The sequence below is a fragment of the Meles meles genome, chromosome 1 (genome assembly GCF_922984935.1).
Source record: "Meles meles chromosome 1, mMelMel3.1 paternal haplotype, whole genome shotgun sequence".
NCBI lineage: Eukaryota > Metazoa > Chordata > Mammalia > Carnivora > Mustelidae > Meles > Meles meles.
In genome coordinates, this window is record NC_060066.1 from 36484234 (window position 1) to 36503195 (window position 18962).

At 40.9% G+C, this 18962-nt stretch overlaps 1 protein-coding gene across 3 annotated transcripts; it reads left to right on the forward strand.

Annotated features, from left to right (window-relative positions):
* Positions 1–10715: 10715 nt before the first annotated feature.
* On the forward strand, positions 10716–17778 carry ZNF706 (zinc finger protein 706). 3 transcript variants are annotated; one of them, XM_046020446.1, is made up of 4 exons: positions 10716–10834; positions 14397–14533; positions 16675–16782; positions 17474–17778. In XM_046020446.1, exons 2-3 carry the CDS (start codon positions 14399–14401, stop codon positions 16768–16770), a joined length of 231 nt encoding a protein of 76 aa, XP_045876402.1. In that variant the 5' UTR covers positions 10716–10834; positions 14397–14398; the 3' UTR covers positions 16771–16782; positions 17474–17778. The 3 variants fall into 3 exon arrangements, with proteins under 3 accessions (XP_045876402.1, XP_045876393.1, XP_045876413.1); XM_046020437.1 differs by having other exon boundaries at positions 10725–10994; XM_046020457.1 differs by lacking the exon at positions 10716–10834 and adding an exon at positions 11053–11361.
* Positions 17779–18962: the final 1184 nt, after the last annotated feature.

The following is an 18962-nucleotide window of genomic DNA, read 5'->3' on the forward strand; positions in this document are numbered from 1 at the left end:
GGAATGAAAAGTAGAGACTCATCCAGGGAGATGCCAAGGGTGCTAATACTACCTTATTAGAATGCCTGGAGTTGTTCATCCATCTTTCAGAAGCACTGAGCACTGTGAAAACATACATACTTCCTGGAAACAAACATGGTTAGAAAATGATCAGAAATACAAACCATTTTGTTCATTGAGTCCGTGTTTTGTCACAGTAATGCGTGCACACAGTGAAGACATACTACTAGTCCTACAAGACTAGTTATGGAAAACACCACTTTCCTGCCTGCCAGATTCTCTCTTTTCAGCCACAGCTCTGTACGGTTCCTTCAGACAGTTCTTCTGGGATTTATCTCTATACCTCTAAGTAACATACTATATGATTTCTTGAAAGTTTTTCCCAGTTGAAGCATTATCTAGGGAGTTCCCACTGTGGCAAGTGAGAACTTAGCGCTCTTTTTGCAGTGCTCTTCCCACCCGCTTTGGCCCTATCATGCATAGACTTCTCATTCCCCCCTCCTCCCAGTTAAGGTATATCTGTAGTTATAATTGTGGTTAGATCTATATTTATGTGATTATTGCTATGTAAATGCTGTTACAGCATGCTCTGTGATACTTAGGAGGACTCCTAACCTAGTATGGAGGGATCATTCAGGCATACAGTTATTCAACAAGTGTTTATGGGATGCCCATACCATGCCAAGCACTGTGCTCAATGCCAGCTATACAGAAAGAGCTATGGCACCCACCGCTGTGTTGTAAGACAGTCAGCCTGGTCTCTGGAGCCAGACTCCCAGGGGTCAAATCTTTTCCATTTACTGGTCACATAATCACAGGTAACTTACTTAACCATTCTGCACTCAGTTGCCTAAGAATCGCTGAGAGGATTAAATGAATGAAAATGTGTAAAGTATATGTAACAGTACCTGGTAGATTGTAGGCATTATATAAGTGTTAACATATCATTGTTTTAGAGGTCAAATGGGGGGGGGCGCCTGGGTGACTCGGTCCATTCAGAGGCTGCCTTCGGCTCAGGTCATGATCCTGGGATCCTGAGACTGAGTCCTACATCGGGCTCCCAGCTTGGTGGAGAGCATACTTCTCCCTATCCCTCTGCTTGCTGTTCTGTCTGCTTGTGCTCCCTCTGTATCTCTCTGTCAAATAAATAAATAAAATCTTACCAAAAAAAAAAAAAGTCAAATGGGTGCCTGTGTGGCTCAGTCGGTTAAGCATCTACCTTTAGCTTAGGTCATGATCCTAGGGTTCTGGGATCAAGCCCCATGTCGGGGCTCCCTACTCAGAGGGGAGTCTGCTTCTCCCTCTTCCTCTTTGCACTCTCTCTCTCTCAAATAAATAAATAAAGGAAAAAAAGGGGGAGGGTTCCTGGGTGGTTTGGTCAAGCATCTGCCTTTGTTTCAGGTCATGATCCCAGGATCCTGGCTCTCTGCTCAGCAGGGAGCCTGCCTCTCCCTTTCCCTCTCTCTGCCACTCTGCCTACTTGTGCACTTTCTCTCACAGTCGAATAAATAAATAAAGTCTTAAAAAAATCAAATGGAAAGGAGAAATGTACACATATACGTATACATTCCACAGACTATATATACACATCTACATAGAATTGTATATGTATGTACATGTGTTTATGTATACATGACTATGATCTCTATATTTACAATAAACTACATAGCATGATAAGCGCCAAGAATGAAACGTACAGGGTGCTACAAGAACACTAAGTCAGAGAAACCCTTATTTACTTGTTTGTTTATTTATTAACACTAAATATTCAGTTTACTGCATGTCAGTTATATGTCAATAAAGCTGTTTTTCAAAAGTAAGTACCTGAAGGTTTTTCTTCATTCATTAGTCTACCCTTAGAGGAACCAATAACCTTGATGCCAGCCATTTAAATACTGTTCTACACCCCACCCCGATTATAGCTTTCCCATTTTTTGCTACTAAATATTTTTACTTTTATGAACATAGTTGATGAGGTATAAATTTTCCCTTTAGAATTGCCTTTTGGATTTGTGTTTTTTTCTTTTAGTATAGTTGACACACAATGTTACATCAGTTTCAGATGTACAAATAGTGATTAGACAAGTTTATACATTATGTTACATTCAAGTGTACACATTATGCTATATTCACCACACGTGTAGCTACCATCTGTCATCGTATCTTGCTATTACAATATTATTGACTATATTCCCTATGGTGTGCTTTTTATTCCCATAACTTATTCATTCCGTCACTGGAAGCCTGTATCTCCCTCTCCCCTTCACCCATTTTGCATATCTCCCCATTCCTCCTCCCCTCTGGAAACCATCAGTTGATTCTGTATTTGCAGGTCTGATTTTGCTTTTTGTTTGTTTATTCAATTGTTTTTGTTTTAGATTCCACATATGAGTGAAATCATGTGGTATTTGTCTTTCTCAGCCTGACATATTTCATTTAGCATAATATCCTCTAGAGCTATCTATGTTGTCTTGAAAGCCATGATCTCATCTGTTTTCATGGCTATGTAATACTTCTGTATGTGTGTGTTTGTGTGTGTACCATATCCGCCTTATCCATTTGTCTATTAAAGGTCACTTCCATATCTTAGCTATTGTAAATAATGCTGCAATAAACATAGGGGTATATATATCTTTTTAAATTAGTGTTTTTGTTTTCTTTGGGTAAATACCCAGGAGAGGGAATACACAACACCCAACATTGGCTCATATGGTAGTTCCATTTTTAAGTTTTTGAGGAACCTCCATACTGTGTTCCACAGTGGTTGTACCACCTTATCCCACCAACAGCGTAAGAGGGTTCCTTTTTCTCTACACAGAGGACCCCTCATTTATTTATTCTTTTTTTTTCTTTTAAGATCCTTCATTTTTTTTAAAGATTTTATTTATTTATTTGACAGAGAGAGATCACAAGTAGGCAGAGAGGCAGGCAGAGAGAGTGAGAGGGAAGCAGGCTCCCAGCTGAGCAGAGAGCCCGATGCGGGACTCGATCCCAGGACCCTGAGATCATGACCTGAGCCGAAGGCAGTGGCTTAAACCACTGAGCCACCCAGGCGCCCCAAGATCCTTCATTTTTAAGGAATCTTTATACCCACCACGGGGCTTGAACTTACAACCTCGAGATCAAGAGTCACATGCTCTACTGACTGAAGCAGCTAGGAACTCCCAGAGGAATCTTCTTATAGATGGGACCCCAAGGCAGGAAGGCTTCTCTGAGAATGCAATATTTCAGCTGGAATTCGAAGAGGGAATAGAAAGCAGCCATACTGGAAGGGAGGGCAAGGCCATCCAAGAGAGGGAAGCGCATATAGTGAAGCCCCATGGTAGGGAAGAGCTTGTCAGCTTGAGGAATTGAAAGACCACTGAGCTGGAGCACAGCAAGAGAAAAGATTTTTGGGAGCCTAGAGAAGCCTTTGTGTATCATGATAAGAAGACTGGATCTTATTCTGTGTGCCATAAATGGCCTGTGAAGGGTTTTAAGCACAAAAGTATCCTGAGCAGATCTGCCTTTTTTAAAGATCGTTATGATTGTCTAGAAGTAATTGTACTAAAGGGGAGCTAGGAGGTTCTCCATTTCCAGGCAGGTTAATTGCTCCAGACGAACCATATGAAAGATGGTGACTTGGACTAGAATAGTGGCAGTGTAGATGGTGAAAACTGGACAGAGTCAATATATATTCTGGAATTGAATCAACATGTTTTGTCAATAGATCGGAAGTGGGGGATAAAGGATTGAGAAGTGTCAGGCTAACAATAAGGTTTTGAAATGGTTATTCCAGTGGGTGGCACTGTCTTTACTGAGGTGGGATACAATGAATGAGAAGGAGATTTGGGCAAGGCAGTGGAGAGAATAGTGGGCATTCCAGTTTTCGTTATTCAAAATCACTTTTAAGAAATATAACAGTTTTATTAAGATATAATTCACATAAGATACAAATCACTCATTCAAAGGGCACAATTCAGTGGTATTCAGTATATTTGGAGTTATACAATCATCACCACAGTCAATTTTATTTTATTTTAAGATTTTATTTATTTACTTGACAGAGATTACAAGTAGGCAGAGAGGCAGGCAGAGAAGGGGGTGAGGGGAAGCAGGCTTCCTGATGAGCAGAGAACCTGATGCAGGGCTTGATCTCAGGACCCTGAGATCATGACCTGAGCCGAAGGCAGAGGGTTAACCCACTGAGCCACCCATGGGCCTCACAATCAATTTTAAAACATTTTCATCATTCCAAAAGAAAGTCCATGCCCATCATCAGGCACTTCCCATTTTCCTCCAATTCTCAAAGCCCTAGGCAATGACTAATCTTTTTTATTTTTATAGATTTGCCAATTTGGGACATTGCATATAAATCAAATCATCATACAGTATGTGGTCTTTCGTGCCTAGTTTCTTTAACACAGCATAACGTTTTCGAGATTTGTCCAGGTTGTAGCATGTCTTCATGCTTCATGTCTTTTTATGTCTGAATGATATTCTATTTTGTGGATAGACCACTTTTACTTATCAGCTCATCAGTTGATGAAAATTTGGGTTGTGGGATGCCTGGGTGGCTCAGCTGGTTAAGTGTCTGCCATCGGCTCAGGTCATGATCCCAGAGCCCAAGATCAAGTCCAGCATCAGGCTTCTTGCTCGGCGGGAAGCCAAGACTCCTTCTCCCTCTGCCTGCTGCTCCCCTACTTGTGCTCTCTCTCTGACAAAAAAAAAAAAAAAAACAAAAAACAACAATAACAAAACAAAAAACAAAAAACAAATAAAATCTTTTTTTAAAAAGTGAAGAAAAAAGAAAATCTGGGTTGTTTCTACTTTTAGCTACTACGAATAAGCAAAAATGCTGTTTTGAGCATTCATGTACAAGTTTTTGTGTGGATATATGTTTTCATTTCTCCTGAATATAGACTTAGGAAAGGAATTCTTGGGTCATAGGGTAACTTTTAGAGTTAACTTTTAGGTTTAACTTTTAGGTTAAGTTAGCTAACTTTTAGGTTTAACTTTTTGAGGAACTGCCAGAATGTTTCCCAAAGAGGCTACACCATTTCACATTGCCACCAGCAAGTATGGGGGTTCCATTTTCTCCACATCCACGCCAACACTTAATACCTGACTTTTTTTAATTTTAGCTATCTTTGTATGTGTGAAGTACTATCTCAGTATTTTGATTTGCATTTCCCTGAGGGCTAAAAATGGTGAGCCTCTTTCCTTGAATGCATTGGTCATTTGTATGTCTTCTTTGAAGAAATATCTAATCAGATCTGTTGCCCATTTTTTAAAATGGGTTCTTCTTCTTCTTTTTTTTTTTCTCTTCAGAGATGAGGGGCAGGGCAGAGGGAGAGGGAGAAAGAATCCTAAGCAGGCTCAATGCGCAGCGCAGAGCCCAGCCCAAAGCTGAGCTGGATCCCACAGCCCTGAGATCATGACCTGGGTTGAAATCAAGAGTTGGACATTAATGGACTGAGCCACCCAGGCACCCCTGGGTCACTTCTTTTGTCATGAATGCTTTTGATGTCATATCTAAGAAGCCTTCACCTAACCCAAGGTCATGCAAATTTATTCCTATATTTTCTTCTAAGGATCTTAGACTTTTAGCATCTACATTTAGATCTGATTCTTTTTATTATTTTTGTGTATGGTATGAGGTAGGGATCCAATTTCATTCTTTTGCATGCGGATATTCATTGTTGCAGCACCATTTGTTGCAAAGACTACTCCTTCCCTGTTGAATTTTCTTGGCATCTGTGTTGAAGTTAATGTGAGTATTTATTTCTGGGTTCTCAATTCTATCCCATTGATCTACATGTTTGTTCTTATGCCAGTACCACAGTCTTAATTACTATAGCTTTATAGCAAGTTTTGAAATTGGGAAGTGTAAGTCTTCCAACTTTGTTCCTCTTTTTAACATTGTTTTGGATATTCTTTTTTATTTTTTTTTATTTTTTTTATTTTTTTATTTTTTTTATTTTGGATATTCTGATGTAAGGGAAAACCAGACTCCTCCTCCCTGTGTCTCCTCTACTCCCAAAGCTTCACTACAACACTACTTCCCTTTTGAAACCAAGTATGTAGGTTTTCCAAACATCAAATAATTTTGCAACACCAGCTAGGTGTCCTACAATTTACTGTCTACCTGGGGATAGCATCAGGTCCCATAGGTTAAGAGCTCAGTCCTATAAGACTGCCCCCCTATCTCTCTTCAGATGTCAATAGTAAGTTCAGGTCATTTCCTGTGCATCTGATTAGCCTGCTATAAATCAGAGGTTCCCACGATCATCTCCTTAGATTTGATTAATTCACTAGAACAGCTCACAAAACTCAGAGAAACATTTACTTATGTTTAAACTGTTATTGTAAAAGATACTATAAAGGATGCAGATGTGCAGCCTGATGAGGAGGAACACAGGGCAAAGTTCAGAAGGGTCCCAAGTGCAGGAGTTTCTGCCCCCATGCAACTGGGGTATGCCACCTTCCCAGCATGTGGAAGCTCTTCCAAGTTTGCTCAACAGTTTTTATAGTGCTTAATCTCCAGACCCTCCTCTTTGCGTCCCCAGAGGTTTGCAGTTAGGGCTGAAAGTTTTCATTCTCTAATCACCTGGTCTATCTTGGGAGGAGTCCTATCCTGACACCATCTGGGGCCCCACCCTAAGTTACCTCATTAGCATAAATTCTGGTCTGCTCAAAAGGAGCTTCTTATGAATGACAAAGGACTCCTTTCTTCAGGAAATTCCAAGGGTTTTAGGAGCTTTGTGCCACGAATGGGGTCAAAGACCAAATATCTTTCTTATTTTACCACATCTGAGTTCCTTGGAATTTCCAGTTGGTTTTCAGAATAAGGTTGTTGATTTATGCAAAAATGACAGCTGAGATTTTGATAGGGGAAGCAGTGAATTTACAGATAAAACTGGGAAATATTGCCAGTTTTACAATATTAAATATTTTGATCCATGAACATGGAATGCCTTTCCATTTATTTGGGTTTTCTTTAAGTTCTTTCAACAATGTTTTGTAGCATTCAGGGGTGCATGGGTGGCTCAGTGGGTTAAAGCCTCTGCCTTCCACTCAGTTCATGACCCCAGGGTCCTGGGATCGAGCCCCACATAGGGCTCTCTGCTGGATGGGGAGCCTGCTTCCTCCTCTCTCTCTGCCTGCCTCTCTGCCTACTTGATCTCTGTCTGTCAAATAAATAAATAAAATCTTTAAAACAAAAACAAAAACAATGTTTTGTAGCATTCAGATATAAGTTTTGCACTTCTTTTTGTAAATGTATTCCTAAGTAGTTTTTTCTTTTTGATGCTATTCTAATAAATTGCAATATTTTTAAAACTGATTTTAAATCTCTGAAATTGAGGTGTATTATACAACAAGGGTATCTTAGTATTATTCCATAGTTCAAGTGGCAGTAATTTTTTTTTTTTTTATCTTGGTGGATATAAATGTGACTTACAATCAACAGCTTCTTCTTTTTTTTTTTTTTTTAAGATTTTATTTATTTATTTGACAGATAGAGATCACAAGTAGGGAGAGAGGCAGGCAGAGAGAGAGAGAGAGAGGAGGAAGCAGGTTCCCTGCCAAGCAGAGAGCCCGATGCGGGGCTCGTGACCTGAGCGAAAGGCAGAGGCTTTAACCCACTGAGCCACCCAGGTGCCCCTCAACAGCTTCTTTGATTCAATACTATATTGTGTTAAATGTGAAATGTCTATAAAACATTAAAGTGGAAATGGAAAATAGGCATTTGGATATATCAGTTTAGAAATCAGAAGAGAGGGTTGAACTAGTAGATAGATATAGGGTCATGTGAAGTTCATTATTGAAAGCCACAAGGGTGAATTAGATTCCTCTGGGGAAACAGTGTAGAGAAAACAAGATATTCCAGGTTGCAGCCCTGAAAAATTGCAACAAGAAGTTGATTATAGGAACAAGAGCTAGAAAAGGAAACATTTTTGTTTTAGGTTTATTGTTGTCATTATTGCTGTTATTATGTGTCACTTGATGGAAAGACCTGTAGGGCCAGAACCCTGCCTCTTTTACACTCTAATGAACCTCTAAGATAAGCACTATACCATATTTAGATATTAGCCTACATGCCACAGATAAATTGGAGAAAGTGATTCAGAATAATCTGTTCATTTGAAAAATAATTTATTGATTGGCCATCAGCTCTTTTAGCCCTGAAAATCAAAGAGGAATACAAATAAATAAATCTTTCAGGTCTTCAGAGAAGCATTTTAATCTGATGCTGATTTTGGTTTGAAAACACACACATGCTTATTGGATATTAACCGAGAGTAAATGTCTAAAGGTAGAAGAGAACCAATCAGTAGAAATACTGCAGCATTCACAATGAAAACCAGCAATGTGTATAAAAATCCTTCTAAGGCACTCCTATCCCATTTGCTGTCACATTTCTAGAGAATAAGTAGGACACCAGCTGGTAGTAATGCTAATTCATCCGCCTTTCATTTACTGTTTGTCACTTCTCAGATGCTGAATCTTACCCATTCCTTTTTCCCCTTCATATTTCAAATGCCCTAACCAACATAAAGTTATAGTCATACCATATCCTCTAGGCAGCGGTTTTCAAACAGGGGAGATTTTGACCCCCAGAGGACATTTGGAAAGGTATGGAGATATTTTTTTTTTTTGTTTGTCACAACTGGAGATAGAGAGCTACTGACATCAAAAGGGTACAGGACAGGGATATTGTCAAACATTCTACAATCCCTAGGACAGGCCCCCCTAAAAACAAATGATCTGGCCCAGAGCATCAGTAGTGCAATGAGAAACTACCAATGGAGGCAAGTTTTGATATATATGAACTTTCTTGAGGCAACGTCCTTAGCTTTTCCCAAATTCTCAAAGATGGTATAATGCAGAATTTTAAGAAACATTGACATAAATGGATATTTCATATAGGCCTCAGTAACAAGCGGCATAGTAATACCGCTTCACAGCAAAAATCACGTCTCCAGTTAAGACTTATCTCGGCCAGGGCACCTGGGTGGCTCAGTGGGTTAGGGCCTCTGCCTTCGGCTCAGGTCATGATCCCAGCGTCCTGGGATCAAGCCCCACATCAGGCTCTCTGCTCAGTGAAGAGCCTGCTTCCCGTCCTCTCTGCCTGCCTCTCTGCCTACTTGTGATCTCTGTCGGTCAAATAAATAAATAAAATCTTTAAAAAAAAAAAAAAAAAGACTTAGCCAACTAAATTTCTGTCCCGTTCCAAAGCCCATGCTGATTCATGGCTAGACAGAGATCTTTGGATTTCCTGTGTCTAGACTCTCTGAGTACCTCATACCCTTATGAGCAGGTTAATACAGTTATTATGGTTATGGTGACTATTGATTAAGCTAGAACTTCGTGGTATGTCAAAAGCTTTGATTTCTTTAGATACCTCCAGTTCATTCAATATCCATTTAATCAGTGCCTACTATGTTTAGCACACCACTAGGCTCTGGGCATACAGTGATGAAAACGAGCTTGCAACTCAATACTGGAAAGGTATCAATAAAATTTAAACATATAACTTAAAACTGCAGTATGGGAGAGGTGTGAAAGGTAAAGGTGAGAGAGGCTGAAATGAGGATAAGGAAGGACTTAAAAACCAGATCACTGTATGCCACCCAAATGAGAAAAGCCACTAACTCCTTCCCGGTTATTCTAAACAATTCTGTAATATCTATATCCCAGCCCCGCTCACTTGGGATGTATATTTTAAACTAGCTTCTCCTGGGCACTGACATGCAAGTGGGAGAGTGGATGCTATCCGCAAGGTGAGAACGTCAGATGTAAAAGCTTCCCTTTTCCTTGTTACTAATAAAATCAAATTAGAAACCAGTGCTTGGGTGGGGGGGGGGGGGGGGGGAGACGGACCGCAGAGAAATAGAATAAAGCCAAAGTCTGAAATGCCATTTGCAGGTATCAGCAGATTACAGACTCAATTGTTCTTAATCACTTACTGGAAGTTAGCGGTCATGGCCTGTAAATCAAGAGAGAACCCCCATCCCCCTCAAATTCAACTTAAGCATTTCCAAGTATTAGCAACTCTGTATGATGTTAGGATTCAGCTAAAGCGGTCGGGGTACCCTCGCCAGCACCACAGACAGTCAGGCTGGAATCCTGAACTCACTAAAAACCCCCGATTGGTAAAAATAACCGGAGTTTCCGTGGGAACGAGACTGGGGGTTGGCCGGTGAGAGAACAAAGGCTGCGCGGCCCTATTAGGGTCCGCTGGCCGCACTGGGGGCTGGGGTGGCGGCGGTGGTGCCTCCGCGTGGCTGGCTCCCCGGTACCCCACGCCGCGGCGGCGCTGGCGCACCTCTCCGGGCCGGTGCCCGGGCTGCTGCATAGGAGAGCGTCGGCGAGGCGGGAAGCGACAGAAGGACGCGGGGACCGAGGCCGGGCCGCCGCCCCAATGAGTGAGCTGGCAAGCGACTTGTGAAACACGCCGCAGGCCGTCACCCAGCAGGACCCGGATCACGCGGCTGCCGGGGCCGGCCGAAGCCGCCTAGATAGAGCACGCGGGAGGGGAGGGGCGCCGGGGACAGAGGGCGACGTCCCCTGCAGTTCCCCTGTCCTAGGGGCCGCCGTCGCCGCCAGGCCCCGCCCCCTGACGCTTATGTAATAGGGGCGCGCTGCCATTGGCCCGCGCGACCGGAAAGAGCGCAGGCGTGCAAGCAGGGGAGGGGCGCGGGAGGCGGCCGCAGCAGGAAGGCGCGTGGGCGGCGAGAGCAGGCGGGCGCTGGGGCGACTGGGAGAGTTGCGCGGCGTGCGCGGGCACGAGCGTAGTGGCCTCCCCCGAGGCTGAGGCGGCGGCGGGCGCGCGCGGCGGCGGCGGCGGCGGGTGCGAGGCGCGGGCTGTTGTGCTCTCCTCTTTCCCCTCCTTGGCGGGTGGAGGAGGCCGAAGCGGTGCTGGGCGCTCTCCCCCTTCCTCTCCCTGCGGCCACCTCCCCCGGCCCTCTCGCGCTGCGCGGTCTCTCCGACGCAAGACTGTCCCGGCCCGGGTGAGCGGCTGTGGGGGCGGCGCTGACGCCGCAGGACGTCCGGGAGCCGGGGTGGGGGCCTGGCGGCGGGGTCGCGGCGGGTCGCGAGGGGCCGCCGGCCTCCCCACCTCCCAGGCGGCGGCCGGGCCCGTCCTGTCCCGGCGCGGGCCGCGGGCTGGAGGGAGAGTTTTAGCGCCTGCCAGGCCCTGCAGGTGGCCGGGTTGCAGGCCGCCCGCGGCCGTGGCGCGGAGCGGTAACCTTACCCCTTGGCGACAGCAGCTGGTCGGTTTCTCGAGGCCGGGGCTCCCCGTGGCCGCAGAGGTCGGGTTTGGGGCAGCCAAAGCCTCCGGGAGGCGCGTCTCGGGCCGGGGTGTGTGAGGAGTGGCGGGTAGGTGGGGGCTGCGTGGCCGGACCGAGGAAGGGGCTCCCCGACGCGGGAGAGGCGGGCTGGGAAGGAAGGTGGGCCGGGCTGCCGCTGGGGTTGGTCAAGTGTTGGGTGAAATAGATCTTACTCCCGGTGCTTTCCTCTTCCCTCCCCGAAAGGATGTAGTTAAAAGCTAGGGTCAGGATGTTGATCACTGCCTGGGCCTCCTCGTTTCAGATAGTTATGGAGAATGATCCTACTTCCTGAATCCCAAATCTTTTTTTACTCCGTTGTTTTTGGTTTTAAGAGGATCTTTGGAGGCAATACTTACTTGTTGCCTCCTGTAAGAGCTCTTCATTTTAGAAGAACTCTATTCTTCTCCTTCCCTCTTTGCAGCCCTCTAAGCCACGCTAAGAGTTACATTTAAAAACCTGCGTTTAAGGTGTTTGTAAATGACTTGTTGACCCTCAGTCGTGTATAATTAAGAAGTGCTTAAGAGTTTGTAGAAAATTCGATTGGCCTGAGAGTAATCCCAGAGTTGAGCTGTCCAAAAGCAGGTGGCTTGTTCGTTTGCATTTCTGCTTTCAGAAAGGAAATCAATGCAGTGAGTTGTTAGAAGTTAGGGGCCTACCCCACGCGTTTAGACTGTTGATTCGATTTCCTTTACCGGGTTTTCGGTTTTAAAAAAATAAGAATAAGCGACCAGTCTTTACTTATTAAAGCTTTTATGGTTTTATCTGTTACTGTTAGATGACAATGGAAAATGGGTTAAATCTATTGTGTAATGTTATATTTTAGGAGAAGCCCTAAATGGAAAAGTTAAAAATAATGTTGTGCATCTCATTACGTTGTACAGATCACTGCATGAAAATGGTATCAAAATAGTTAATATCTTGTAATTACCAAAGAAACTTCTGGAATTGGCATAAAACAATTGAGTTTACCCACAAAATCTTTATGTTAGCATGTGTAGCAGACATTGTGTAGAAGAGTTCAGATGCATGAGAGGACTGAAGTATTCTGACATAAGGTACTGATAAAAAGATGTTATGAAATATTGGGATATGTAAAGATTGAATACCTATTATCATCCAAATGATACTTAAGTATTCAAATCTGTTTCTGTGGGAATAGGTTCCGCATGCTTGCCATAACATTTGTGCTTAAATATACATTTAAAAAGAATCATACCATTTGACTGGGAATTAATAAAGGTTTGGCTTTATAAAAACTAAAATGGTAATTTAGTTTTCAAGGAGTAACACATCTGGTAATATTTACTATTATTTGGGAATAAACTAGGCTAGCATACTAAAAATTCTTGTAGTTCGTAAAAATGGCTTCTTAAGCATTGATCCTCTTGTATGTTTTATTTGACTTTCAGTTTTGTGTTAAATACTAGTGGGGAATTTGTCCAGGCGGTGTATTTATTTTGTCAGTGTCTCTTTTTCTTTTTGGGATAGACTCGTGTGTTTCTATGAAATGCTTTGAATGAAATTTAAAATTTCATAAAATGAAATTTATATCCATTAATTAATCAGGGTTTTAGTCAGAAAAAAAAGCCAGCCCTGTTTTCTTGTAAAGGTGGTCTAGATCCATTTTGTGTTCATATCCTGCATGATTTAAAAGCTTAAAACTTAACTGCAGTGCTAGTCAAAGGTATATAAAGGAATTGTACCTAGGACCCAGTTTCAATATATTTAAAAAGCTTTTGGTGCCCATAGACTACTTATGAGCAGTTTTAATTCGTGTTGTCTAATAGAAGACTTTATTTTTTTATTTTATTTTAATTCCAGTATAGTTAACATACAGTGTTGTATTAGTTTCAGGTGTTCAATATAGTGATTCCACAGTTCTATACATGCTCAGTGCTCATCATGATAAGTCCACTCTTCAATCCCCATCACTTATTTCCCCCATCCTTCCACCCTTCTCCCCTCTGGGAATCATCAGTTCTCTATAGTTAAGAGCCTGTTGATTGATTTGAGAAGTCTTTAATTTTAATGAAGAAGTAAAAGTAACATTTTAGTAACAATTTTAACCCATTTAGTTTCATTTAAGACTATTTGTAAAAAGTAAAAGTATCTCTACCTTTTTTACAAGGTTCGTTCCCTCAACTGAAAACTAATTTTGTTTAATAATTTCCCCAGCAACGCTGCAAAGACCAATTTTTTAGGAGGATTTAGGATAGCACAGTAGTTTTTATGGAACCTGAAGTATTTAAGAGAATAGTTCCCATTGCTCTTAGGATCTCCTTCAGAAGCTTTAGATGACAGCCTTTATTTCTCTTAAAGTTGTAAAAGTCTTAATTCACAACAGTGAAAACCGGAAAGGGAAGGTATCTTTGAAAAGTGATCAAGCAAATGCTTGGGTAAAGGCACCAAGCTTCTCTGGTAAATTTTTGAAGATTGTGTATAGCAGAGTGCACAAATCTCAGATGTACAGCTCGATGAATTGTTATAAGTGAACACACTGTATAAGCATTACCCAGATCAAGATATAGAACATATCACCACCCTATAAATCCTCCCTCGTGCCCTTTTCTCCCCAGTCAGTATCTCCTAGATTAGCTTAACCTATATTCTTTGTATCTGGTTTCTTTCTCTTAACATTGGATACAACCATGTTGTTACTTGTAACAGTAGTTCCTTTTTGAATGCAATGTAATATTCCATTGTATAAATACAACATAAGTTGTATTTATGTAGAATACAACATAAGTTACATATCCATTTTTCTAGGAACTGGCATTTGGATTGTTTCCAGTTTTGGAAACAGGTGCTGTGAACTTTCTTGTACTGTTTTTGGATGTATATGTGCATTCGTATTTCTGTTAGATATATACTGAGAGTAAAATTGTTGGGTTATAGAGTAGATAACTACCAGTTTGCCACATGGTTGTACTAATTTATTCTCTACTAGCATTGTATGCGAGAATTTGAAAACCCACACATTTTGATAGATACCTCTATAAAATTTAAGTCTTCAACTATGAGAGTGTTAACCATACTTAGGTTACTCTGTGTTAATCACTCTAATGCCTCAAGTTCTGTTTTTAGATATGGCTCGTGGACAGCAGAAGATTCAGTCTCAGCAGAAAAATGCCAAAAAGCAAGCTGGACAAAAGAAGAAACAAGGACATGACCAAAAGGCTGCTGCCAAAGCTGCCTTAATATATACCTGCACTGTTTGTAGGGTAAGGGCAAGTGAAAGACAGTTCTCCTGTGGACAATTCTTTCCTTAGACATTGGTTTATATAGGTTACAATTTTGCAACTATGGCAAAATAAATAGTAGATTGAAGAATTGGTTATTTTAGGGGTCCATCTTCAGTTGTCTATTAAACAAAAAAAATTTTTTTTTTTTTTTTTTTTTTTTTAATGGCTCCTATGGCCAGGCATAGTTCTCCAGGTGTCAGGGAAAGGGAGTGAACAAAGCAAAGTCCCTTTCCTTATTTAGAATAAAGATGTCTTCTTCAGGGCAGATACTGCACTTTGAACTTTGTAAGGAAATCAGATCTACGTTCCTTTTTTTTGTTTTTTAAGATTTTATTTATTTGACAGAGAGCGATCACAAGTAGGCAGAGATGCAGGCAGAGAGAGAGGGGGACACAGGCTCCCTGCTGAGCAGAGAGCTCAATGCAGGGCTCAATCCCAGGACCCTGAGATCATGACCTGAGCCGAAGGCAGAGGCTTACCCCACTGAGCCACCCAGGTGCCCCCAGATCTACGTTCTTAGTTTACAGCTGTGCAGTATACAAGTGAACCTATCTCTGGTTATGAGTTGACTTTTTTCTTCACTAAATTCGTAGTGGGATGTCTATAAAACTGTATGGAGTGTATTTACATTGAGAGCTTTTACTAGAATTAATGTGTGTTTATTACATTTAAAGAATAGTCATAACAACTACTGTCAAGTGCTTATCAGGTGTTTTACACGTATGAGCCCATTAATCCACTTAACCACCCTATGAGATAAAGGACTTTTTGTTCTCATTTTACAGAAGAATAAACTGAATCATTGGCATTAAATAACTTGTGCAAGGTGATCTAGCTAGTACAAAGAAGAGCTGGGGTCTGAACCCAGGCAGTCTAGTTCCAGAGCCCACCCTCTAGACCACTATATCACACTGCTTTTCAAAGAAGTTTTTCTTGGGGTGCCTGGGTGGCTCAGTCAGTTAAACGTCTGCCTTCTGCTCAGGTCATGATCTCCGGGTCCTCAGATTGAGCCCCGTGTCAGGCTCCCTGTTTAGCAGGGAGTCTGCTTCTCCTTCTGCCCCCCACACCCTACTTGTGCTCGCTCGCTCGCTCAATAAATAAAATCTTGAAAAAGTAAAAAGTTTTTCTTTAATTCAAAGTCAGAGCCTCTTTCTTGCTTTTTTTGCTTAAGCTTAGCACCCTTGAAGTTAGTGAATAGAAGTCCCAAAAGAAAAAATACATAGGTTGGTCAAATACTATGCTTATAGATACCATATGTATAATGTATTTTTTTCCCAAAGCCTTATACCTGGGTATGGTGGTGGGAAGGGCTCTCAGTAAGACATGATTCCAAGAGTAAAGTTCATCATCTGAAGGCATTACTGATGAAGTAGAAGTTCCTGACTACATAAAAATTCTCATTAAGAGAGGAAATCTATTACATTAAATGCCTTGTTCATACTAAGCTTTGATACACTAAAAATAATGAAATCGAGCAACTTTAGATTCTGTTTAGAAAGAGGTAGGGTAAATGTAAATTTCATTAAATTACTGATGAATAAATACTTTGACCTAAAAGTACTTGAGCTGTTCACCTATTTAAAAACTCAGAACAAAACAGCAAAAACGGTTTTTTCATGTTTTGTTTAATCAAATGGGCTAAAGTAAATAATTGAAGGTCCTTGCCTAGGGAAGTTGGTATAGTGTAGCATTTGAGAACTGAAGTACTAGTACTAGGTTAAAACAGGTCTTGGGCAAATTACACTCTAGGTTTTAGTTTCCTTATCCTGTGAAATAAGAAAGGATAGTAGGAACTAACTAAAGATTACTGTAGGAAGGTTCTGAGAATTGAGGTAACCTGCTTAGCATAACATTTTAAGTAAATGTTATCTGTTTGCTGTTAACCAAACAAGCAGAATACTTCATTCTGTGTGACCCACCCTTTCTTCATACATGAAATACGGTGATATATTAGGAATCTCTTTGTTACAAGGTCCTTTTTCATATGCCAGCCACTAGTTGCAGGAACTTAAGTGTTTTGAGACAATTGTCTATCATGAGCAGGTTCAGAATTTGAAAAGTCAACACATTTTTTATTTCATGAAATTCAAGTTCTTTTTTTTCCCCATATTTTTAATTAGACACAAATGCCAGACCCTAAGACCTTCAAGCAGCACTTTGAAAGCAAGCATCCTAAGACTCCACTTCCTCCAGAATTGGCTGATGTTCAGGCATAAAGTTGTTTACAGGTAATTGACCTTTTGTCTTTTCCTTTGTTAATGTCAAGGTTGTATACAGAGCAAAATTATCTTCTCTGACTGTGAAATTAATGTGTACTTTCCAGCTGAGATTTTATTCCTTCCCCTTTTAAGTTAATGTTTATTTTTACAATTGTTAAAAGCCCATTTTCCAAACCAGTTTGATCTTCCCACTGCTTTTGAAACACCCAAGTTTAAACTGTAGCCCAAAATGGGGAGATGACGTGATGCTGGCCAACTGTGGTGCAAGAATGGAAGAGACTTACCAGCTTAAAGAAAGTAACTGTTACAAAGGCATTTGAGGGTCTTGTTCCCCAGAAATGCAGAACAATGTTCCTGAGTGCTTTGGGGCAGGTATTTTACTTCTGGTGTCTAACAGAGCTTGGTGCATTAGGACACCTGGCAGATAGAGGCATATAGTGTGTAAAGTTGAGAGTTGGCTTGAAAATAATCTGTGTGTTCGGTTTTGTGTTCTTTGTTTTCTGTACGGTGGTGATGGTGTGAGATAATTATATCTTTTCATAGTAAATTCATCAAAGATTTGTTTGTAAAATCATTGACAGATCTGTCAGGCTAACTTGATACCTTTGCATGTTGTGCATTTTTCTTAGACATTTGAAGTGCATATAAGTTGTACTATGCAATGCTTACATTCACTGCATATTTCATTTATGTTTTATAGGTGACTTCATGACACCTTTGACTCTTCTACTGTCTCAGACCTTAGGTAACAAACCTGCAGCTGCTTTTCTAACAAACTGTTGATCAGCAAAAATAAAGGGGCTACAGAAACACTCATTTTTATGCTGTTCCCTTTTGGGCTTCATGCAAAGACAATTCTGTGTAAATGTACAGTTGACTCTGATTTGGAAATCTGAAAATCAGTCCATCCTTGTTATAAAAAATTTTTTTACAATTGTAATTATATTGATGTTCATATTGTGTAAAATAACTCATTTAATAAAGTAGTACTTTGATTTTACAACATCACAGGATAAATGGTTCTAGAAATTCTGTTCTAACTTTCCACATTATTTGCCTTATGAAAATCTAATGAATTTGTCAGCTAGAATTGCAGGCGCAGTTCTTACCTCCCTCTCTCAGCTCAGTGGCAGGTTCATTTAGCTAAACTAGAACAGACTCATTCATACAGTTTTATTGGCAGCTGTTGATCTAGGTGAAGAATGACTTACCTGCTGCCTTAGTATATTACCATCATGTGTCATTTACTCCTCTGATTGTTTCCTGTGTTTGAGGTTGGAATATTTCAACTTGCCACATGACCATAGCTGCCATCCAGGAATACCCTGTAGATGACTGATAAATTGCTAATGCATTGGATTTTCAGTGAGCCCTTTCGAAAGATGAGGCTCTGAAGTATATGCCATAATGAAATCAGTAAGACTGTTATTGAATACAAAATACCATGGATCATATGTGAACTGGTGAAGCTCTGTCTTAGATAAATTATACTAGATTCTTTCAAAATTCTTCAGGTTCATTGAAAATTAAAACTCAATTTTTGAAGGATTTTTTGGAAGTTATTAACGTTTTAGCCAATTTTATGAGTGGTTTTTCATTAACAGGAAGATTGGAATGACTTGCTGCTGGGTTAATTCCCAGAACCACCTCCCTCCTTTCCTTTGTAAGTGAATAGTTGATTTTAGGAGTTTACCTTGTGCTGGTTCCTAAAATCAAAGACTGTACAGTATGACTTCTGTCTGAACTAGAAAAGAATTAAAATATAGGCCATCTCCACATTCTTTTTGGCTCTGAGGATGGGGAAGTGGGTTAGTAAAGATAGGTGAGGTAAATCCTACCCAGTTAAGAAAGACTGATTTTAGGGTTCTTCTAATTTGCTTTTGTCAACTATTAACTTTACTCGTGAAACTACTGTAACTCTGTTTAAATTTTAAAGTTCATATAATAGGAAGAACACTCAGCTATTAACTGGTAATTGCTTAGAGGCACAAATCTGACTCTGTGGATTACAAAATGCATTCCCTCTCTCCGCTGTAATTCATCTCTGCATTTGTTTTGTAGCTGTGCATATTCTGCCCACCTTGTTTGACTTCACTGTAAGTTTTAAGTAAGATATTTACAAGGAAAAGCTTCAGTGGCGATAGTTTCTTAGCAACTTCTATTACATTCTTTCTTCAAAATGGGTTTTT